Source organism: Clytia hemisphaerica, unplaced genomic scaffold, assembly GCF_902728285.1.
Source record: "Clytia hemisphaerica strain Z4C2 unplaced genomic scaffold, Clytia hemisphaerica genome assembly, whole genome shotgun sequence".
NCBI lineage: Eukaryota > Metazoa > Cnidaria > Hydrozoa > Leptothecata > Clytiidae > Clytia > Clytia hemisphaerica.
In genome coordinates, this window is record NW_027103728.1 from 1,639,435 (window position 1) to 1,663,468 (window position 24,034).

The 24,034-nt window shown below is 36.3% G+C and overlaps 3 protein-coding genes across 3 annotated transcripts in view; 1 reads left to right on the forward strand and 2 right to left on the reverse strand.

Annotated features, from left to right (window-relative positions):
• The window catches only part of LOC136804983 (choline dehydrogenase, mitochondrial-like), a 291,737-nt gene that overhangs the window by 142,812 nt on the left and 124,891 nt on the right, over positions 1 to 24,034 (forward strand). The gene's annotated exons all lie outside the window — the stretch shown is intronic.
• Positions 14,406 to 18,661, reverse strand: LOC136804976 (THO complex subunit 3-like). Its single transcript, XM_067061506.1, has 11 exons — positions 18,526 to 18,661; positions 18,196 to 18,291; positions 17,618 to 17,741; positions 16,925 to 17,025; positions 16,705 to 16,773; positions 16,437 to 16,513; positions 16,113 to 16,193; positions 15,841 to 15,927; positions 15,534 to 15,612; positions 15,046 to 15,156; positions 14,406 to 14,694 (listed from the first exon to the last, which is right to left on the reverse strand). The coding sequence occupies exons 1-11, from the start codon at positions 18,625 to 18,627 to the stop codon at positions 14,635 to 14,637; spliced, it is 987 nt and encodes a 328-aa protein (XP_066917607.1). The 5' UTR covers positions 18,628 to 18,661; the 3' UTR covers positions 14,406 to 14,634.
• Positions 18,926 to 22,837, reverse strand: LOC136804977 (uncharacterized). Its single transcript, XM_067061508.1, has 8 exons — positions 22,378 to 22,837; positions 22,054 to 22,119; positions 21,405 to 21,675; positions 21,007 to 21,228; positions 20,446 to 20,584; positions 20,120 to 20,239; positions 19,847 to 19,890; positions 18,926 to 19,719 (listed from the first exon to the last, which is right to left on the reverse strand). The coding sequence occupies exons 1-8, from the start codon at positions 22,780 to 22,782 to the stop codon at positions 19,295 to 19,297; spliced, it is 1,692 nt and encodes a 563-aa protein (XP_066917609.1). The 5' UTR covers positions 22,783 to 22,837; the 3' UTR covers positions 18,926 to 19,294.

Genomic DNA, 24,034 nt, shown 5'->3' on the forward strand with positions numbered 1-24,034 from the left:
CGAGGCGATTTAAAGATGTTCGGTGCGATTAAAAGATGTTCGATGCGATTGAAAAATGTCCGAGGTGGTTGAAAAAAGTTCGAGGCGATCGAAAATTGTTCGAGGTGATTGAAAAATATTCGAGGCGATTGAAGAATATTTGAGTCGAGTAACATCTTTTAAAGCAATTAAAAAATGCTTCAAACAGAGTAAAGATGTTTAATGCGATGTAAAAACTACTCCGTGCTTGCACTTTCATTAGGGCACTTATTATAAGCGACTGATTTTAGTTCGTCCACCCTCACTAATAAAGGCTTCTGAATCGAATTAGTCATGAGGACCCCTCTAGCTCTAGGTAAATTTTTGCTGCATTTGCCATAGTAGATACCTACAACTATGCCAGCGTTTTTTTTGGCGTCTTTTAATCTGGAAGTGTTTGCTATGGTTTTGGTTAATACATAACAGATAATCAGAGCAAAAGTAAAGCGTAGACCCTCAAAAAGTAATTACGCTTTGGGAGGAAGGGACGTAGGCTACAATACAAGAATATTAAAGGCTCTCATTTTCAGACAAAATTTAAATAAAGTAAAGTGTTAATAGAGATAAGCGAGTCAAAAATTTGTTTCAATTCAATTGAAGAACGAGATTTTTTCTTTATACAGTACTTTACGGACAGAAACTTTAGCGAATTATGATTTTAGCAGATTTCCTGGATAAAGATTTTGCGATCTTTTTAATCCGAGAAAAAGTACCCAAGCTGAGATGTGTTATCCTGCCTGCTGTTGCTCCATTCTTCTTCCGAAAAAAGACCCGAAACTTACTTCAGTTGGGCGCTAGAGTTCGTCGGAATCCGAGAAAAAGTGCCCAAGTTGAGATATTTCACCCTGCCTTTTGCTTGCCCATTCCATTTCCGAGAAAAGAACCGAACTTACACTACTAACCCATTATCCATCGCTCGGAGAATTTGCGTTGTTTAGTCGTTGTTCATCAAAGATAGACGTTGAAAGCCCGTTGTTACCCGTCGATGATCAACGGATATAAAGTTCACTTTTTGCAATCAACACTTAATCGATGGGTTAGTGTGTTCACCAAAGCTTTTCTTAGTATGTCGTTCAACCGTTGTTCGAGCGCCGGTGAACAACGCTATTTTCGAAGCTTTTTTCCCTCTGTCGTTCACCTGTTGATCGAGCGTCGGTGAACAACAGTCTTTTATAAAATGATTTTTAGCATTGTTCACTCGCTGTTTGTGGTGTCGACGAACAACGGGCAATTTAAAGTTTTTTCCCCGCCGTTGTTCATTCGTTGTTTGAATGCTGGTGAGCGACGGGACTTCCTATGTATTTCTTTAATTTATTCACATTTTATTCAATCGTCGTTTGACTGTTGGTGAAGAAGAAAGGGTTTTTCCAAAACTTCTTTTCAACCTTTGTTCATGTGTTGTTTAAAGTATCTGGAATTTCCGGCCGGAATTTCTCCTTCGTCGAAAATATTTGAAAATAATCGAGTTGTTTTATTTCTCTACATTTCATGAAGTGATTGAAACATAATCTTCATAAAACTCAAAATTATTATATGGAAAGCATTTGGAGTGCAAGACTTTCAGGACTTAGGGATAATCATCTACAAGATTTTAAACAATGCAATAGTAGAACGAAAAAGTAGAAAGAATTTCGTAAAATTTGTACCAAATAAAGGGAAAATTTCTTAATCAGAAAACATATGCCTCTAGACTAAATCTTTTTCTATTCATTATTCACTTCTTTTGAGTACAAAATGTAATTTTTAAAAATTACTTGTAACTTTATAATTTTTGTAACAAGTGTTTTGATCATGTTTTAATCCTCTGGAGTTTCGCTGACTCAAGCACGGGTATCGTGTATAAAATTCCCGCCCGAGAGTTACCCCCGTCCGTCTCGATGTTTTTGAGTTTTAGAACTTGGTCGGCCAACGCCAAACCAAGGTTGTCCAGCCCATTTGGATTGTTGGTAACAATGGTGGTTTAAATGACCAAAATTAAATGATGTTTGATTATCTCTTTTTTATTTAAATTTGCGTATTTCATTCCATCGCCATCGATAGTACTTTTTCCCAGTTCTGCTCTCTACGGAGAAAAAGAAGACAATGCAGTGTCATTTCTAAAGATCAAATACGCCGCTACTGAGCAACTTTTTTATTCCTTTTTTGCAACATTTAAAAGAAAAAGAATACATTCCAATACAGTCAAATACGTAATAGAAATTTCCCACGCTCTAAGAAAAGTGTTTCTCGATCTTTCACCGATTATCGTTTTTACTATGCTATGTGTAGCGTTTTCGAAGGGTTGAAATTACACTTTGACCCTATTTTTTGCCTAGAATTTTTCCCATTACTTTTGAAATGTTTGACTGAACCTTCTCGAAACTTCTTGACTTGCTTACAAATTAATTTTAACAAATTAATTTTTTAAAAAATTAAAAAAATCCTCATGTCAGCCACAGCGGTTGTTTTTTTCAGGGGTATTCGCCCAATCCGCCAAAATCCAAAATAATGATCATAAAATCTGAACTAGTTGTCAAAGCGATTTGAAATTTTGTACAGTCATTCTACCTGATATATAGGACAAGACAGCATAAAAAGATTTCCATAAAAGTACTCTACCTGCTTCTTCATTTGATTCACTGGCTAAACCGTTCTTACCAGTGCACTGAGACCCAAATTTGCAAAGAAGCTAAATCAGATATCAGGTCTCTTTTCTTTTTACTTGAAAATTTGCGAAATTAATTGATTGAAAAGCTTGCAACGGTTTCTCTTCTCGAAAGAAGACATTACAATGTCATCAAAGACGCAAAAGCCGTGATTCAACAATAGCCGCGTATGATGAAACAGCCGGCAAAGCAATCTATTAGAAATGTGTTCTTATCTTCTAGGAGACTACATATTATTACCATTAATTTCTTCATACAAATGACGTGTTCTGATGTCCAGAGCCTTCATCGCAGTATTCGCCCCCTAAAATTATTACTAGTCATAGCTTTCACTAAATGCCCCCACTTAAAGGTCATGTCATGCACTTATAAAGCTTTTAATGCTTTAAAGATTGAAGCATCAATAATAATCAGGAATAATTAATTGATTTAATTATTGATTGATTAATTGATTTATCGATATCTTCAACTATAAAACGTTATCGATAAAGACTTTCCAACGATATATTTTATCCGCGATAAAATAGTGACTACTGGAACGAAAAGCATTCGTCGTGGACACACGAACGGTCAGTCATTCGTCACAAACGTTCTATCTGTTCGTCACGAACGCTTTTCGCAGCTTTTCGAGTGACTTTCTTTTAAAGTGTTCGTCACAAACGCTCACTCTTTTTTCTTTCCTTTAGAAAGACAAATCGTTGAAGCAACACGGCAAGAACCATAGTCTTGAGTCAATCGTTCTTGTTTGAAAATATGGAGTAAAGAGTAAAGAGAATTTTTAAAGACAAGTCAAAGATACGTTTCAGCAAGATGAGATACGAGCATTACTAAAAATTTGTCTCGCAAATGAACTGAATACAAACTTGAGCAGTGTTTCGGCTATTTTTTTCTTAGTATGATTGAACACCCAGTGGGAGGAGATACTTCAGAAAAAATATGGGCGCTGGGTATGACGCGGTCACCCTCCCAAAGTCTCTCTAAGGTTTACCTAGATCACGGCTTTGGGGAATCTCTTTTTTAGCGACACTGTAATGTCTTCTTTCGAGAGTAGAGAATGTTGCAAGAGCTTGTCAATCAATTAATTTCGCAAATTTTCAAGGAAAAAAGCAAAGAGACCTGATATCTAATTTAACTTAAGTTCAAGAGAAGGAGATTATTTTTGCCTTTAATTTTAATGGTCGAGCAACTTCGAAACTTATAAAAGTACTTTTGTTGATATTTTTACCCTATTTTCTTTTGCTTTGTAAATTTGCGTCTCGGTGCATCGTTAAGAATGGTTTTGCCAGTGAATGAAAAGAAGCAAACGTTAGATGGTGGGACATCGGGGACCCTATTCTAAAAGTATATGTACACTTTGAAAACCCCCTTGCTCCGCGTATGTAAACTTTTTTGGTTAACCCCTCTGTATAATAAATATGTATTTTGAAAACGTACTCTTTAACTAACGAACCCTCTTTATTCCGGTTACATTCGGGCTGAAACTTCGAAAAAACTAGTGTAAGCTAAGTTTTTATACACCCTTGAAAGTTACAAAGAAAGCGAGTTGATAAAAGTTAACTTAGAAACATTCTTGAAAGTTAGGAAGAAAGCTAATCGATAAAAGTGATCTTAGAAACACTCTTGGAGATTATGAAGAAAACCAGTCAATAAAAAAGTGATCTTAGAAACAACAATTAATAAAGTTATCAAGGACGCAGTCAATTAAAGTAAACATCATTAGAATTACTCTTGAAAGCTACAAAGGAAGTGACTATTAAAAGAATAGGCAAAGTAAGAGACAGGGGTGTAAGAGAATTATTTTCAACTCTCAAGTTAATGGTTTATCCCTCTTTTCATTCGGACATCATGACAAACACAAAAGATGTTCAGTCGGTCAAATAGCTTTTTCAGTCTTACATTGACCGTTGACCGATGCTTATTTGCAGCCCTGATAATAACTAATATTTATTCATTTGCAAACTTTGTTGTGTTTTACAAAGCTGTTTTGATCGTTTTAGGACAAATAACGTACTACTTTAGGCGTACAGAATTTCGCGAGCAGAAACTTTTGCGATTTTCAGGAATTTTATTTTAGCCCTTTTCGCTAAGGTAAATATCTTCGAAAATTCTTATCAAAATAAAAGATATGTACTTAAGACGTCTAACTTGAAATAAAATGTAAGATTTATGGCACTTTTTAGCCTGTTAAAGTCAAAAGACCGAAGTTTCTCAAATTCTCCAAAATAGAAGTATATGCTCGCGAAAGTAAATGTCGTAAATTTCGTGATTCTTCGACCTCGCGAAACTAAAGTACTAAATTTCAATCCTTCATTTTCGACAATGCTGTAAAACTGAAAATCAGAGAAAGATAGTGAAGCACGTTTCTAAGAGCGTGGGAAATTTCTATCACGTAATAAACATTGGAATGTCTTCTTTTTCTTCTGAATGTTGCAAAAAAAGGAGAAAAAATGTTGCAAAAAAAGGAGAAAAAATGTTGCTCAGTGGCGGCCTATTTGATCTTTTTAAATGACATTGCATTATCTTCTTTTTCTTTGCAGACAGCAGAACTGGGGGTGAGGGAATGAATTACGCTACAAAGTGAATTTCCATGGGGTTTCCATAAATGATGACCTTGTTGACATGAACAAATGTATCAAATCCAAATTAAAAAATGATAATCAAGCATCATCTGATTGATGGTCATTCTCCCCAACATGTTGCTAAATAGAGAAACCTTCGATTTGTAACATTTCAATCTCCAGAAGGAAACGAATTTGAGCCTATAACAGTAATTTTCAGTCAGCGCTTATTTATGAAAATCAAATTTTAAGAAATCTATGGGCATTTTTATTTTATGGATTATCTTTCCAAGATTCGACCTCGTATACTCTATTTTTGTTTTTGAGAGCCTGGGCATAATGGGAGTGTACTCTTAGGTTCCAAATAAACGGGGGGGGGGGTTGGAAAATTTTCTAGATTTTAATAAACGGGGGGACCTAATTGCCGGGGGGGTTGGAAATTGTACTTCTGAAACCCAAAAATAAGGTAAAAATAGGCTAAAATCAGGCATTTAGAGCAAAATAAGGGGCCTTCTCTCTGACAGCTGAAAATATTCTTAGAGATTAATAAGCGGGGGGTCCTAATAAGGTCCGGGGGGTTGGAAAATTTTCGAAAAATTAACAAGCGGGGGGGGGCGTTTATTTGGAACCTAAGAGTACGTCCGCAAATACCTGGACTAGTAAACTAGTCGTTGAAAACAGACCCATATACAAAAAATCAAGCTCCAAATAAAAATAATCGAAGGGGTGAAGTTGCGTCTCTTTTCTGAATCTCAACGACAAGAAGCTACTTCCCTCAAAAAACGTTGTAAGTAAATGAGCATTTCTAAAAACGAAATAAACAGAAAGAAAAATAAATGCAATCCCGCACGGGTCAGACATACAGAAATCTGTATGTCTTTCCTTACGATTTTAGGTGAAGAAAAAAGGCGTTGGAAGTAGCTTCTACCCAGTTAAGCTTGAAAGTCCATTAAGACACTAGACACACAAATTTATATCCAACTAAATACTGCTGTGGTCGGAAGTGTCTATCTTAATTTGAAAATTGTAACTCGATTTGTCTTTTGAAATTCACTAACCATGTCATCTTCAAACGAAAACGATCAACTAAATAATGGCTGCTTCAACGATTTTTGTCTTTCTAAAGAAAAAAGCAAGATTCCTTGTTCAACTTGTTCCTATTTGATTTGTTACCTTAACTGGATAGATTTTCACGAGCAGATATTTTCACGTGACCACTTTTCAACAATAATTTCGAGGGACTTATTTTCGTAAATCAGTCCCCCTTTCAATCAATTTCTTTCTTTATCCACGGGGTAGCAGTAAAACTAGCGTTTTTGTCAAGAATTCTGGTTTCACACATTTCAAAATTTTCCTTGCGTAAATTAATCCACATTATATTTCAGAATCTTTAAACTTTTGATCATTTTTTAGCTTTTTTTCTTGTGCTAGATGTGTAAGTTTCAAGTATTGAATTTTTGAAATCCTGATTCTAAATTTGTTCAGTTTGTTAATCTCGTTACTAATAATAACATTACAAAATAATTCTAATCATTACAGTATTTTAGTTTACATTGAAAAAGAAAAGTTTTGAGATTTTCTCCAGGATTTTTCGTTTTTCGTTACTTTTAAAAAATGATAGACGTTGTCGTTGTGAAAAATAATTGCGGAATCAAAAATGAGCCACAACGGCAACTTCTATTTTTTTACACCTATATGTTATTTTACAAGTTTTGCCGTTGTCGTTGCCGTTCTCGTTGTGACTGCGGAAAGTCTCCATTCGTTTAAAAGCAAAGCGTTCATCGTGAACGCTAAGGCATTCGTCGTGAACGCTTGGCATTCGTCATATATCATATAGCATATAGCATTCGTGACAAACGCCTCCCTGTTAAAGCGTTCGTCGCGAACGAGTCAAAATCTAGAAAGCGTTTGTGACGAACGCTTTAAAAGAAAGTCACTCGAAAAGCTGCGAAAAGCGTTCGTGACGAACAGATAGAACGTTTGTGACGAATGACTGACCGTTTGTGTGTCCACGACGAATGCTTTTCGTTCCAGTGCATCCTATAATATAGCGATAGAATTATCAATAGAACTTCCTTATCGATACAAACCAGTCTATCGATGAAGAATCTACAGTTATCGATAAACGTTAGATAATATACCTCTTTCGATTAAATGTATATTTTAATTACACCCCTGTTTCAGTGACACGTCGAGAACTCACTATCACGTCACTCGTAGGGATAAACTGGGGTGCTAAATCTCATGTGATGAGGATAAACTTAAAAAGCTCAAATTCTATTGTTAATAGCTTGATATCCAAGTAAGGATTTTCGAAATTTGTTCTTTGCGTCTGGAAAGAGAATTTAATGTTTTCCTCCTTGACAAATGATGAAATTTTATGAACGTTTCTCAGTCTAGACGATTTTCGGCCGGAAATTCAAGATACTTTAAACAACACATGAACAAAGGTTGAAAAGAAGTTTTGGAAAATCCCAAAAATCGCAAAATCTCGTACTTTTTTTGCACTGATTTACCCCTCAAGAATATATTCAACAAATCACTTTGACTTGATTTAAAAAGGGTGGGTCTGAAAAAGTCCTCCTCAACCGAGGTCTGCGGAAACCCCAATGAAATAAAAGAGTATAATTCTCTACATAATTTAATCAAGGAGATAATAACGATAGGTGAATGGGCGTATAGTGGGAAATTATGATCTAAAAAGATTCGTCGCTAAAAAACATTGTCACTTGCCAAAAACTTTGTCAAATTTTAACCGTTAAGGAATTGAATACTTTGTATCAAAGCCTGTCTGAAAGATTGGGATGTTTACAGGTTTTGTTCCTATTTGAGCCACAGATTTATAAAGCCCAAAGGGCTAGATGTCGTGCTTTTACTGAAAAGTGTGCCGTGGTTGGTAGGAGATCCTATTTAGGTCACGTGACATTAAATAATACAATTTCAGCGCTTGACCAATCAGTAGCAAAACATTTTTTATTTGCTTCGAACATTGTTTAAACGCTTCAAACAATTTTTGATCACCTCGAACATTTTTTAATCGCCTGGAACATTTTTCAATCGCTTCAAACAATTATCGATCGCCTCGAACATTTTTTAATCGCCTCGAACATTTTTTAATCGCTTCAAACATTTTTTGATCGCCTTAAACATTTATTAATCGCTGTGAACATTTTTTAATCGCCTCGAACATTTTTTAATCGCCTCGAACATTTTTTAATCCCCTCGAACAATTTTTAGTTGCATGGAACATTTTGTAATTGCCTCAAACATTTTTCAATCGCTTCGAGCATTATAATCATAGTCTCGAATATTCTTTAATCGTTGCGATTGTTTTTTAGTCGCAACGATTGAAATATGTTTGTTTCGAGCATTTGGGTGTTTGTAACAGCCATTGAAGTGTTCAATACAAACATACGCGTGTTCGCGTGTCCTTTTCGAACACTTTCGCACTTTCTAGTGTCCGTTATGCTAACGTTGTTGTACTTTTGATGTTGTTTTAGTTCCCTCAACTGTTTCATAAATCTGTATTTGAAATGTGTCTTTAAACACGACTTTTATTGGGCACACACCAGGTTCTTTTCCTATACAGGAAACGTACGTTGGTTCTGTATTTATATTGACGTCGCTCACAGGAGCTCGGCTACAAAGTCTTTCTCAGCTTTGTTTTCGATCTCTTTGACACCATGGATGATGATGTTGGCATCCCTTGATTGTTTCCTTGACATCTTGCTTGTAGCCTAGTCTCTTCTCATTTTCGCTATATACTATTTTTCTGGCGGAAAGCCTTTGACACGCAGTGATTGATCGATTATCTTTTTATTCAGTTCTTCATCAATTGAACAGCAATTTATACACTGGTACTTTCGATAACCTTTATTCAGAAATAGCATTATATGATATGTTGGGAATCCAGTACACGCATAATGTATTGTCCTCTTGCTATTTTGACATTAGATTCTCATATTATCATTATCTTTGATACAGTTCTTTTCTGTGCATCGATCGTTGCCATTTTCACTTTCTTTTTTGGTTGATGTAGCTGCAGTAGGAGAAGCCGTTTGTTGTTGAAATTTGGTTGTTTTTCTCATGTTTTTTTATTTTTGTTAAAATAAAATTTCTCCATATTTTAAAGAAACGAAGAGAACAACCTTCCTAATTGACGTCAAATAAATATCTTTTCGGATATATAACGTTATTATTAATCACAATATTGTTCCAGTGCGTTTGATTGTGTTCAATAGACCTTTACGCCTTTCCATCCGCCATATTGAATTGTATGCAAAAATTATGGTGGCCGAATTGCTGTGGTGAAATTACCTTAGAAAGTATGCAAAACATATGCAAAAAGAAAGTATTAATGTAAAACTTACATGCATAATTGGCATAATATTAAAGTATAATCTTGTAGAAGAAAGATTAAACTTGCTTCTTTTGAAAACTAGAAATAATCAAATTCGCTCATCTCTTAGAACAAGCACTTCAAAAAACCATAACATTAGACATAAACTCAAGCTGAAAAATCACCCGCGAAGGACAGAAATATTCTTTATTCAGCTGACGGTAAATTATTCTCATGGGAATAGAACCGTCAGACGATCAAATCAAAACATTGATCTGAACCCGCTGAATGTGTGACGTCATAATTACTGCTTTCAGTTTGCGTGTTTTGAAAGTTTGATGTGTGTACTCCGTCTTGGTGGAATTCTTTAATGGCATGAAAACAGAATATGCAATGTCTTTAAGAACAAATTTCTAAAAGGCTTTTGTTGTTCTGTAAATATTTCTTTTTGGATTAAGAAATTCCATCTTTTATTGTTCTAATGAGTATAATATTTCTTTATAAGATGCTTTTTTGTCTTTTTAATCTTTGTGTAAACTTGCATATGTTTTGCATATTTTCCAACTAAATCCAACCACGGCTTTTTCGTTCCTCTATTTTTGCATACAATTCAAGATGGCGGATGGAAAGGCGAAAAGGTCTATTGATTCAGCTTTGGTTTCAATTTGTATAATTGACACTGTCTGGAGAACAATGTGTATGATTTGGCAGTAAAAGGCACAAAACTTTAAAATATTGTCTCACAAACTGCAGGACCCTCCCGGCGTTTTCCGGAGCAGCTAAAAAAACACTGCAAGCGATTTTTAACAGCTAAAAAAAACACTGCAAGCGATTTTTAACACGTTCTAAAAAACCGTTTAAACATGGTTACAAAAAATACAGTATATATTCAAAATATTGATATGATGATTCAGCCATTAATGAAATTGAATTTGTCACATTATATTCGGAAGCATCACTGGTCGAAATATCGAAAAAATTAAAAAACGTGAGGTTTCACTTCCATGAGTCGGCTGATTTTTTAAACCAGACGTAATTAATCGAACCAATCGAACGGTATTTTTAATCGAACTTTGTCGAACTTAATCGAACTTTGTTGGTCGATTAATGTTCGACTAAGTTCGGTTGTCGAACTTTAATCGAATACTCACAAATTTCTCAAAATACAAAGTTCGATTAAGTTCGATTACTGAAATCGAACTTAATCGAACTTTTTTTAAAGAGACCTCGATAGTTCCATTAGTTTGATTACATTAATCGAACTTAATTGAACTAATTGATCGAACTTTGTCAAGTTTAAATTTGAGAAAACCCGAGCAACTGAAGGCCGCTCCACTTGCGCGTATGCCGGCCTTTGACAACACTTTGAGGAACTTTAAAAGCACCCCCGCTGGTGCAGGCGTGTACCCTCACATCCCCCCTGACCAGTGGGCACCGATCAAACTCCCCGGAACCCCCCGGCCGGGACCCCCAATGGCCGTCCACGGTGGTACCCAAAGGAGGTCATTTTTTCCAATTTTGACCAATTTTCGCCAATTTTCAAGCCTCTCCAAGCCTTTTAAAGGCTTCGGAGCACTGATGGAGGGTGCTGGCTTTGAGGGAGAGCAAGGCAGAGGATATCCGAAGGGCTATGGGGGGCTGTGGAGGGCTGTAGAGGCCTCAATTGGTCTCACCGGCGATTTTTCCTGGTGAGAAAGGGGTGTAGCAACCTCAATTGAGAAGGTCATTTTTGGCAATTTTTGCCTGCTTTTGACGGCACTTTGAAGGACCCCCAACGGTGCAGACGTGTACTCTTACATCCCCCCTGACCAGTGAGCACCAATTGGACCCCCTGGCACACCGGCCGGGACCCCCAGGGGCCGTCAGCGGTGGTACCCAAAGGAGGTCATTTTTTCCCCAATTTTGACCAATTTTCAAGCCTTTTCCGCCTTTCCAAGCCTTTTAAAGGCTTCGGATGACTGATGAAGGGTGCTGGCTTTGAGGGAAAGCAAGGCAGAGGGTATCCGAAGCGGTCCGAAGGGCTGTGGGGGGCTGTAGAGGCCTCGATTGGTCCCACAGGGGCTGGTACCCAAAGGAGGTCATTTTTCGCAATTTTTGCCGGCTTTTGACAACACTTTGAGGAACTTTGAAGGACCCCTAACGTTGCAGACGTGTACACCACCCTCACATCCCCTGACCAGTGGGCACCAATCGGACCCCCGGGACCTCGGCCGGGACCCCCAGGGGCCGTCCACGGTGGTACCCAAAGGAGGTCATTTTTTTGTTGTCGAACTTTTTCGAACAGAGTTTTTTGTCGAATTTGTCGAACATTTCTCGTTGTTGAACTTTGTCGAACTTAATGTTTTGTCGAACTTAATCGAATACTCACAATTTTAGCGACTTTTGAAAAGTTCGATTAAAGAATTTAATCGAACTTTTGTCGTTCGATTAAGTTCGACAAAGTTTGATTAGTTCGGTAATCGAACTGTTCGATTAATTACGTCTGGAAGAAAGTCTGAAAAAGTAATGTTTAAGTCTCCCGACACGCATCAATCGAGGAAATCCCCAGTGCTGTGTCCACGACGTGTCTTAAGCGTAAAACACTCAAATGCAGATTAACATCTGATGCAGGCATTGTGACAGTTTATAAGAAATCTGCCTTAATTCATGTCTCAGAGGCCATACATATCTGGTTCAATAGTTGAAAACTTTAATTTTGAAACTAGAGTATCTCAAAGAAGATTCAAATACTTTGCCAGCTAAAATTGCATGCACTCCAAACCTTTGCGAAATTTAAATTATTTTTCAGAAGAAGAAATGAAGGAACCTTCTACCTTTCAATGATGGATGAGTGATTGATAGTGATGTGAAGTGTAAGTGGTGGTTTTGGTAAACACTTTTTCAGTCAGCTGGTCAGACTGGACTTTTGACTGAGCATGCTGCTGGCCGTGGTGTCGAAAAAAAAAGAGAAACCGAAAGTTGAAACCCGTGGCCTTAAAATGAGCCTGTATTAAACTAGCCTTGTTAGACGAAAACAAAGAAAAAATTTGGTTTTTGGGAAGGTACTGGCTAGTACCAAGCTCTTTCCCCTCGCAGGAAAAAGATCTCCTCGTTCAGCGCCCGGGGGGGGGGGGGGGGTCAAGCAAAAACAATAAAATATAAGTACGGTAAAGTACGGATAAGTAGGGTGCGTATTTCAGGCTTGCCTAAAATATACTCAAATTTGTCTAAATTTCATCTGCACTGTAAAGGGTTAAATTCAAAGGCTTAATTTTGGGCTGAAAAAATTTTTTTGGTTAGAAAGATTAAAGATAAAAATTATTAATAATGTAAAAAAAATCATTAGTTCATTAAATTGGCATGATTAATGACAAAAATCCAAGCAAATGGGTGCTTTTTCTATATATAGCTCCTTCCGGCTATCTAAAAATAGTCAAGTTGTATTGAAATTTCGAGCACACCACCTCTAAGTTGTCCCGATCTTAAAACCATCGAGCCAAATTAAGAAATATTAAATTCCAGGAAGATATGACGGGTTAAAGGACACAAATGTGCGATATTTCTCCCTTCAAATGTAATTTATTGTTCCTTGAATTTTTTTTTTATATATGGCTCGATGGTTCCAAAAAGATCAATCTTTTAGCTATCATAATCTATTAAGAAAATTTGGAAACTCTAAAAATTAGACTGCCGGAGAGCCAATGTACCACCTTTTTGAGTGGTCATTTCATATAATCTCCCTTTCCATGTTTGAAAATACGTTTTGTGATTTTCTCTTTACAGTATGCAGCACTAATTGAATTTAATACAAAAGACTTTTTTAACAAATTTAGTAGTAAACATCTCTAGTAAACAAAAAGAGAACTTCCAATATACAATTTCGAGAAACGTCTTCTTGCAAAGTAAAAAGTTACTGAGGCGTGATAACACGCACTTAAAGAAACGGAGTTAAAGTAATTAGAGTAATTTAGAGCACTTGAAAACCATATGAGCAGTTTAACCAGTTTAACATTGTGCTGAGAATTACCCTTTTACCATGGACTGCAAGAGCGTCGAAAGTTCAAAGTTGATGTCAATAATCAAATGTTTGCGAAGCTATATACGATGCTATTGTCCGTTGAGAGAGGGTCAGTAAACGTGGGAAAATATAAATGCGCAGAGTGGAGGGCATCAGGGCGGTTTATGGAAAAAATTGTGGCGTACACTATACAATGTAAACACCTCCGCAAATGTTTACTCCGCCCCAAACCAAACTCCCTTTTCAAATTTATCCTGCTTCTTTGTAGGCTGCTGGCATCCACTAACGGATTCGTGCTCCCTATACTACCTGCGGTTTTGTAGAGGTCTGCGATTCAGACTAGCTTCTTTGAAGAATTATTCCCTTCTATTCAGTTTTTCAGACGATATGATCGTCTAGTTTGAAGCCCGAAAACCTGGCCTCAATCAATCAAACATTCGAAAAAGTAGCAAAGTGGAATAATGATTACTCGCGTAGAAAAATTCCTTGCTCACGGCTAAATACAATATGCATATTCGATCTTAAACTGTAAACATACGACCCGGGAATACGAACGGTATCTGCCTAACCATATTATGTGGTTCACAGTTAGCTCAAAAGTTTCGAAACGATTGGAAAACCGTGTGAAAGTTTTATTATAAGTAACCTTGGGGATACTCTTTTTATCTCCAATATAGTACTTCGAAAAGGTTTCTACAGCAATGTTATGATTCAATTGTTTAAGATATCGAGTTCTTAAAATGATGGGTATCCAAACCTATTATAATTATTTCAATTTTCAAAAGTTAAGACACCAAGGTCTTTTGGTATATTCTTGCGAGATCAAAAAGCATTAAAATCGAAGCAACTAAAAATTGAGGATGTTATCTTTTTTCCTTTTCTTGACATAAAAATTTACAAAACATTAAAAACCCTATAAAATGTTTGTGTCACAAACTGTTGTTACCATGGTATCACCGACTGTACCTAACCACGTGTCACTCACAAATGAAGACTCGCATAAATCCTTTAAGAAAGATTTCCAGTGCAAACTGGCCTCTTGTCTCGATCAATTCCATTCTATACGTTGATATTTCATCAAGATGAGCTTTGAAGACCAAACAGTTTGATAGTACCAGCATCTCGATCATGCTTGTCCTGTGAGAAAAGAGTCAGAAACATGTTAGATTAGACTGGAGTTGTTTATAATGCGTGTAATACAGTAGTATAGGCGTTATATGATAATACGATTATTGTTACGGGATTCAGTTTGTATAAACTAACTAAAATTTGTTCCCTTCATTACTCTTTGTTTTATTTCTACTTTGTCTGAATTAGTCGTCTTGCTAGACTATATATGTTAGAACCAAACGCAATACAAGCCCGACTCCAATTAGAAGTAGATATCCTTTGTAAATAAGAAAAACGTCCGCTAATTTGAAGTGTACCTAATTTGTAGGCACGAAGGGAGGGGAAGCGATATGTAAGTTTGATTAAAGTTTATTTTACCTTGTCATCACAGGCAAAAGCGAGTATTGGTTCTTTCGGATGCCACGCTACAGTGAATGTAGGAGTTGAGCATGGTACCTCAGCTATCTTCTCACCAGTTTCAACCATGGCCTAAAAAGAAAAGTGCCACTGGGTTAAGCATATTCTTTTGGTTATTCACAATTGTGAATTCACAAAACTGTTGTTTGATGATTGTCGGGAAGTAGCACGCGACTTGCTATGCTGATGTGCCTTTTTACCCGTCAATGTTGAGGACGAGGAAAATTTCTACATAAACAGTCGCTTCATTTTTCTGATCAATTTGCTGTTTTTACGTTTTAAGTTTTCTATCCGTCAATATACGAAATATCAATAGAGAATTTTCAGTTACATCTCAAAGCAGCTCAAAATGGAGATTTGGTGACATGAATTTAGAAGAATTACAGTGACACGTATGGAGGATAATTCAACTAAAAGTGCACGAACAATTCAAAACAAGAAAGACGTACGATGTCGATAAGGAGGTCTTCGGATGCTGACGCAAGCATTTGTCCGTCGTGGCTGAAACTGATCGTTCGCACTGGCCAACTGAAAAGAAGAAATTGAATTGTCATGGTAAATAAATGCAGCTAGATATACAGCAAAGTTAACACCAAAGGGAGAACCCCCTTAAATCCCGCAAGTGGTATTTTCCTTGAACACAGAATACAGGTCGAACCACGAAATTCTCAAAATAATAAAAAATGTCTTTTAATTTTCTTAAAAAGATGAATTTGCTATCATCATTCCAGAAAATAAAGCAAAAAAATCACTTACTCTAGCCTTGAAAAACAGCGAACACAACATAATTCGTCTAAATCCCACAGGCTAACCAAAGCGTCAGCACTTCCAGTTGCAAAATATCTGAATAGAAAAGAAAAAGGAACCAAGGCAGTGTTAGGGTTTAAATAAATGCTAATAAGTCGGTTTGAAAATATAAGTACACGCACCAGACACTTGTTATGAGAAACCAAAAACATTAAAACATGTGCATTATAAGCATGTGTCAAGTAATTCTTTATGGGAAATTTAAATCTAGGAGTACTTACTTTCCCTTTGGATCGAACTTGATACAAATACAATTTGCAGGGTGTGCATTCAATGTTTGAATTTGCTTCAAATTTGGATAACTGAAATGAGAGAGAGAAGGAACGATGGATCTACTTATTAAATAATAGAAGCCCAAGGATTTTATAGGACAATTTGTTAGGCCAATTGTTTTTCTCGGCTCACACGGTAGAATTGATGTAAGAAATATTTCCGAAATCGTTTACCATATAGAATCAATTTGTAGATATTATCATCGAGTTTTTTCAACACATGTCCTTTCTATGTCATTCGTTTCTAAGAAAACACTCAGGAAAAGGTCTTACTTTAATATAATAACACATCCATGACCGTTGGTTAGAAAGAAAAGATCGTTGGTGTTATTCCAAGATATTTCGTTCACCTAAACGTGAAAGAATTACAGTGACATGCGATGAATACTTAGAGAAAAACAACATTGAAATCAGCGTTCTTCTTTTGAATCATAAGCAGCTTCCGAACGCCGATATTCAAAGAAATCCACCCTTCGTTCGAAATTACGCCAAGTGTACCCCAATAACAAATAATACCATTCGATAATTAGCAAAAACTTACTTCAAATTTGAATTGTTCTTCTCTCATTATTTTGAATGTTCTTGTGTCGATGAAAGTTATTAAATCTTCCTATGAAAAAAGAAACGATTGCTTTTGGTTCAATCTTGAATGTAGCATTGTTTAGCACAGCTTAATAGAAGATAAACGTTCTCCAAAAATGGTAGTCGGAGTTCTAAAAGAATTCAGCCTGAAAGAATTTAGCTGATAAAAATGAGGATACCTTATTCCCGACAGCTATAGTATTTCCATTGGGACTCCAACATATATTGATATTTTCACCCTTGGTACTGACCACATCTGTACATTTGCTGTTGCTACTATCTAAAAACAAGTTGTTTATGTATGTTATGTTTATAGTTTACTTTAGGTGTACAAACTTTCGCCAGCAGAAATTTTCGCGAGGACGAAAAATCGCGAAATTTACGGCATTTACTTTCGCGAATTTAACGGAAAATATTTTTCGCGAGCATAAACCTTCGCGAATCAAGCCGTAAAATTGAGAATTTTCACATGAAAAAATGGCTTAGAGGGACAAATACTTCTTGGATTGGCTGGAAACATTTGTCCTTTGACTAATTAGTCTTTTAGCAGGCTAAAAAGTGCCATAAAAGTTACATTTTATTCAAAGTTTGAAGTTTTACAGATTTTGTCAATCATTTTTCACGAGCATAAACTTTCGCGAATGGCCCTTCCTAGAATTTTTAAAGACATTTACTTCCGCGAAAAGGGCCAAAATTCGCGAAAATCGCGAAAGTTTGTACACCTAAAGTACCTTATCCACTTATTGGCTAGAACGGGATTCAAATCATTATTTTTCATAAGTCTGAGGCTAGCATCATCTTAATTTGTTCCTAGGTTTTGACCAAAATTCGAGCGTCATGTTTTTATATAAAGGGTGTATTTGAAGACTCACTCCTTGCGTCCCACACTCTTATGGTTTTATCGCCTGAAGCAGACACCAGCAGATTTGGATTGGTCGGATGCCAACATAATTGATCGACACTGTCACTGTGACCTTTCATTGTACATTCTTTCACCTGTTAATAAAAGAAAGATTGGAGCGATGGCAAAGTAGTTAAAATCATACAAACCAGGGTATCGCGATTCGAATCCCCGCTCCTTCCTATGCTCCGTTCAGTTTTTAGATAGTCGAGCTGGCTGGCCGTAGACCCTATGAAAACAATCGAAAAACTGTCTTAAAGTCCTAGATTACAGGAATACCGGTGTAAAATGTCGACACTATCTATTTTACTTACGCGTAAACACTATCCAAAAATAATACATTTAACTTCAACAACTTCAAAATGGAACCTTGCCAAAAAAAGTCTTCTTCATAAATTCCTCGCCATTGTAATAGAAGGATAGAAAGAATTGAAAGCGCAAAGCTGTAACTGATATCCATATAGAAATACATTTTGTGCCAAAAAATGATTTTCACGAATTTAATTAACCCTGAAATACTTACCTACATTGTATTATTGATGTACTTACTAGACGTTCTTTTTCCAATGTGTAGACACTGACAGTTTTATCGAACGAACAAGAAGCAAGATGGCGTCCACCACAACTCCAACCCACAGAATGCACCTGGAAAAAAAGTAATTTTTCGTAAAAGAGAGAAGCAACGAACGAACGAACGAACGAACGAACGAACGAACGAACGAACGAACGAACGAACGAACGAACGAACGAACGAACGAACGAACGAACGAACGAACGAACGAACGAACGAACGGACGGACGGACGGACGGACGAACGGACGAACGGACGAACGGACAAACGAACGAACGAACGAAAATAAGAACTGAAACAACCATTACCTTTGAAGAATGTCCAACAAAATCTTTAGTACGGCCGTGTGATTGGAAATGTCTTTGCATGTGTTTATAATACGAATTGATTTTACTATTGATGTCAACCATACTGATGATTTTGATTTTTTGTTATTTACTGGAAAATATGAATATTTTAATATAAAAATGGACTGTAAAAATCAAACACTATGAGCTATGCCAAGGGGACACTTTGAGTCAGGCAATTGTGATGAAATGTCCTGCTTGCCATAGTTATACTACCCCAATAATTCGACCAGATCTTAAACGAGCTACCTGCCCAGACGATGTAAACCAAACGGAGTCGAGCGTAAGTAGCTGCCAAAACAGAGTGTTAAAGTTAAATCAATTGGTCACATTGAAATTTAGGAATGGATTGTCAAAGGAATCATTGTTAACAATAACTTGTTCAAACATTCTAATAAATTGTTGCATACAAAAATATGTTGTTTTTTCGTTTTAAATTATTAGACGGTATAAACGTTATAATTGAATAATAATACGAACAGCCCGAGAATATAATATTTAATGAAAATAAATTAACGTAATATTTTGACTTGAATTTTGATTTTATAAAATAAATAATTGAAATAAAATTGAATAATCGACCAGCCAGTGGTTATGAAAGCTCGAAGTTGTTTGCAAAAAGAATCGTATTTTCAGAAACTCTTTATTAAAAGATGTCTAAGAAAGTATATTTGAGCATCAAAAAAAGAGAAAATGCGAAAAGAAAATTTTAGAAGAAATTCATTTCATTTTAATCCAAACCAAGGGATTTAGTGAAGATATAACCTACACCACGTGCTACTACATCTTTCAACGAATCCGTCAAACTAGAAGATGCTGACTCAGCAGATTGATCAGCCTCGTTTTCAAACACAACCAAATCTTCTTCAATACTCATCAAATTCTCTTGACTTCGTTTAAGAACAGGTGTCGAAAAATACAAAAAATCTTGATCCAGGTCATCATCAGCTTCAGTATCCAGAATTGACGTCACACCCACCACATGTTCTTGACCGTCATCCAGATCATTATCATCGTGTGTATCCTCAATGTCGGTCTGATATCCACTGTACTGAGGGTCATCATGAAAGGTGACTTTCTTTCGAGAGGGTTTTGGGGATATTGCTTTAGGGACGATCTTTAATGCGTCTCCCAAGCTTTTTAGTCGATCTCTACCTGCAAAATGTGAAATTATGTTAACATAACTTTTTAAATTGTTTTCTTTTCTTCGATATATCTGTTTTCCTTCTTTTGACTGAATATCTATCATTTCAGAATTTAAACAAGAAAAAGAAACACTTACTGAATTGGATATTAATCTGGTCCTCTGCTTTGATTGTCGGATGCCTAAAATATAGAAAAGAGGGTACAATTCCCAATATGCTATCAGACAAGGTCTTACAAGGTTAATTACCCTAGACTACTTAACCTAATTACTTAATCTAGACGTTAAGGTTGAAAGAATGGTTTAACAAACCTAGACGTTCGATTAAACTCTTTAAAATAATGGAATTCAAACGTCAAGAAAATTGTTCCTTTGTTGTTCTTTCTCCAAAGATGGGGAGGTATATTTTACCATTCAAAATGTGTAGTTTCTTTATACGCATGGAATCCCTTGGTGACAAGATCAATGAGTCGCTGAGTGTAATCATTCTTCGAGCCAACCCATTGGATTTTTGGTAGTAGTCCAGCCAACCTTGATAAGATGCAAGTATGATAAATATTATGAGCCTAAGTACTAGCATTCACTCTCATGAATAAATACTTCAAAGAGGATATAAAAGTTAAAGAAGCAACTAACACAAAATGTATGGTACCAATGGTTTACAAAGATAAAAACTTGGAAACAATACAAAAAGGGTTCAAAAACTGATTATTTCTGAATAGAAAGAAATCGCTTACATTCTTTTGGAGAAGTCCAGGACATATGTTGATGTATATTTGCAGGGTTTTCTGGTCCAATCAGACATAGTGATGAACATCTGAAGGAAGTACCAATTCAATTTCTCACTGTCAAGTGTCTCCTTCGTTTTTCGTAAGACTACAAAGGGAATAGTAAAGCCGGTCAGAATTATGAGAGTTGATAGTAGGATAGAAATGAGACCCATGGAAGATTGGAAGACTGCACGCATCCATTTGCTTTGAGATGTGAATAAGACTTGGAAAACTCCTTTGCTTTGCAAATTCTAGCGTCTGCGATGGGACCCTTTTAACTTACAACTACATCTAACTTTTTTTTCACTTAAATCGAAAAAAAAGAAGTAAATAATAGTGTACCATGCTTCCTTACTTACATTTAATAACGTCAAGAGTTTCTCACTTGAAAAAACCTGCGGACGTGATTTTGTTTGGTGGCCGATTCGCATCATACAAACAAGAGAGAAAGAAACTTGACTTTACTTTCAGGAACATGAAAATTGCCATGAGGTAGAAATCTTAAATATGATTCAGAAACAAACTTACTTTCATTAAGCTCGACTGGTGAAATGATATTACGAAGTGCTTTTTCTGTGATAATAATTTGCTCTGCTTCACTAATATAAGCAGCAGAATCACTCTCCACGCCACTCGCAGCGCCATCTTGGATTCCATCAGTGACGTCATCTTGGTCTCGTTTTGGATCGAGGTCGAGGCATTCGGCAAGAGGAAATTGAAGGGCAATGTCAAGATTCAAATAGTCATGATCTAAGGAAACATGTTTCATTACAAATTAGGAATATGTTTTCCAGAGAACACAAACACGGAAGAATAGTCCGATGTAATGGAGGTCATCAGTAATAAGGAGCTATGTCAAAAAAATAACTAATGAAACACTCCGAGAGCATGTATTAAAAGGTGAATACTGGAAATAATAGGCTTACATGTCTTGTTCAAGTATTTCAATGCATCATTGAAACCTTGTTGGCACATCCTGGTCAAAACTTCATTATCAGGAGGGAACATTGCTCTGGACATTCGATACAAATTGTGGCAACTGAACTGCATGTTAGTGTTTCTCATATCGAACTGACCGCTCGACTGGTGGCGGTCGTTCGGGCAAATATCATTTTCACCGCCGAACGGTGAGACAGTTATAGTGGTCCCTTCGAAATGTTGCGGTAGATTATTTGTCAGTCCACCATCGAAGTAAGCCTGCCGAAATATAACATTCACACATGTCAATGTTGACATTACTGCCTTTCCTGACCCTTAAACACAACCTATTTCGAGCGTAGTGACTTTTAAAATTCTTAGAATGTAATTTTGTTATGAACCCTAACAGGTTAACACGTCTATTGAATTTAAATATCAAAGATTGAGTTGAGAAGGGGTCCAATATGAGAGAGTTGTATCAATGCTGACATTAATGCCTTCCCTTACAGTTAAACGCACCCTATTTTTAGCATAGTGCCTTTGGTGACGGGTAATAAATTAAATGCTCTCTGACAAACATCGTGCCAGGAATCGCTAGGAAATGTCGTTTCAAATTCGAAGAGAAGAACAAGTTGATGAAAGTTTCACCATTCTTACCACTCCTTGGAATTTGGGAGGTATCACACCACAAAAGACAGGCACGAAACAAGTACATATCAAAGCCTGAAAAAAGAAACAGCAAATGATCTTGAAACGAAATTAAATGTTGACTTACAACCTAGAGGCTACTATGAATAGCTTTTAATAGAACGGAGCGTAAGATGAAGTATCATATATTCTAAATATTGCAATAATTCCCTTCTAAGATTGAGCATAAGTCTAAATAAGTCAACCTTTGACCAAGTCAACAAACCCGATTTAATAAGTTGCTTTTGCCGTGGTGATTGAGACAGTCACGTAAAAAAGGTAAAAAAACTTTACATCAATCAAGTCATCGTTGGAGTTATATTGTGAAACAATGACATTCTGTAAATCACGAGCTCTTGTCAACGAAACAAATAATTTGCCACTAGCTCTCTCATATGCATCTGCTGGTAGATGTTTGGCACAAGACTTCCTGATATGTGTACAAATATCGAAATTTCTGCTCATTGGGCCAAGAAGGCTTTGGTGAACTTTGGATGCTTGATTCATCACGAATTGTACACAAGCCTCCATGTTGATGTCGCATAGCAACATACATGCAGCCAAAGCACCCGCAGAACAGCCACCATATTTGTTGATGTTGTCAAGGAGTTTTTGCGCATGCGCTTTGAGACATGACACCACTCCAATGTGATAGATACCAAGAAAGCCAGCACCACAAAACGCGATGTTGGTCTCCATGACTACATATTGTTTTTCATATTTTCTTCATTTTAGTTTGTATTTCATTTTCACTGAAAAAACGAACATTAATTTGTTAGCGTAGGTTCAGGAAAAACTAAATGCAAAGTTGTTTCTAGATTAGGACCCCAAGGAGAACCCAGAAATATTTCAAACTGTGCAAGGGGTTCGAGTCAGAGATTTAGATAAGGTCGAACTAATCTAATTAGTCTAATCAGAAAAGCCTTTATTAAAGCCTGTTAGGGTTCGAAATGAAAAGAAATTCATTCGAGAGGTCCAGCGTTATGAAACCCTCCCATTTTCATTGTATTCCTTTATTTTTATATAATCCGTGAAGAAGTAATTAGAGATACTAAAATTAAAAGATAAATTCTAAATAAATAAAAAATATTTACATTTAAATTACAATAATTGTCTATTCAAAACATTTGAAAGCAAGTGCCACTAAAAGTAAATAATTTAAGTTACTTGTTTTCAACAAAGGGGTGTATATTTGGTTATAATATTCTTTGCAGCTCTTTTTCCCCGGGGCACCTGGGCAAAATAGGTACGAGGATGTTCCGCTGGCCAGGGTACCTTTTTCAAGTCAATGAGACCCAGGTAGGGTCGCAAGAACACTAAAATAGGAAAATCATTTAATCGTAAGGTACCGATTTTGGAAAAACAGTCGAAAATTTTGGAATTTCAGTCCCATTCAGGGTCACTTTTCCGCAAATTTTGGCAAGGTTAAAAAAAATGGGTCCCACGTAGGGTCTATTTTTCGAACCTTAGCGAAACATCCCCGTCGGTCCGCAAGGGTAGTACCTCCCCCGCCCCCTCCCCTAGTTTATTTCAATAATTTTCAAACGCTTTGAATAGACATTCGAGTTCGACATTATGCGTAATAAAACAAAACAAAACAAAAAATATATAGTCATTGAAAAAATATCCATTTTATTGCAAAAATTAATAACAAATTGGTCAAGTCGTAACATATAAATATTTCTCATTTGTCAGCATTATAGTAATTTCTAAATTAATTTGTTTTGTTATAAAATAAACTAAATTCAAGCAGGAAATATGCCGACGAATAGATTCGAGGATGAAATTTCTTGACATTTTCTTCACAATTTCTAGGACATTGATCTGATGATGAAAGAAACCCAAAACGAAAATTAGTGAAGCACTTCTTATAGAAAGTCCTATAAAAAAATGGTTGTGCATTAATTTGTTTTGTTATAAAATAAAATAAATTCAAGCAAGAAATATGCCG

Bases quoted from the DNA above. Each gene is read 5' to 3' on its own strand.
- LOC136804976 (XM_067061506.1), bottom strand. From the start codon at position 18,627: ATGGTTGACATCAATAGTAAAATCAATTCGTATTATAAACACATGCAA. The intron at 16,774-16,924 runs GTATCCTCATTT...CTTTTTTCATAG, and splicing joins CTATAGCTGTCGGGAATAAG to GAAGATTTAATAACTTTCAT. The intron at 15,928-16,112 runs GTAAGTACTCCT...TTTTCTATTCAG, and splicing joins AAGTTCGATCCAAAGGGAAA to ATATTTTGCAACTGGAAGTG.
- LOC136804977 (XM_067061508.1), bottom strand. From the start codon at position 22,782: ATGGAGACCAACATCGCGTTTTGTGGTGCTGGCTTTCTTGGTATCTAT. The intron at 20,585-21,006 runs GTAAGTTTGTTT...TTCCCTTTGTAG, and splicing joins ACCAGTCGAGCTTAATGAAA to TCTTACGAAAAACGAAGGAG. The intron at 20,240-20,445 runs GTAAGCGATTTC...CATCTTATCAAG, and splicing joins CTGGACTTCTCCAAAAGAAT to GTTGGCTGGACTACTACCAA.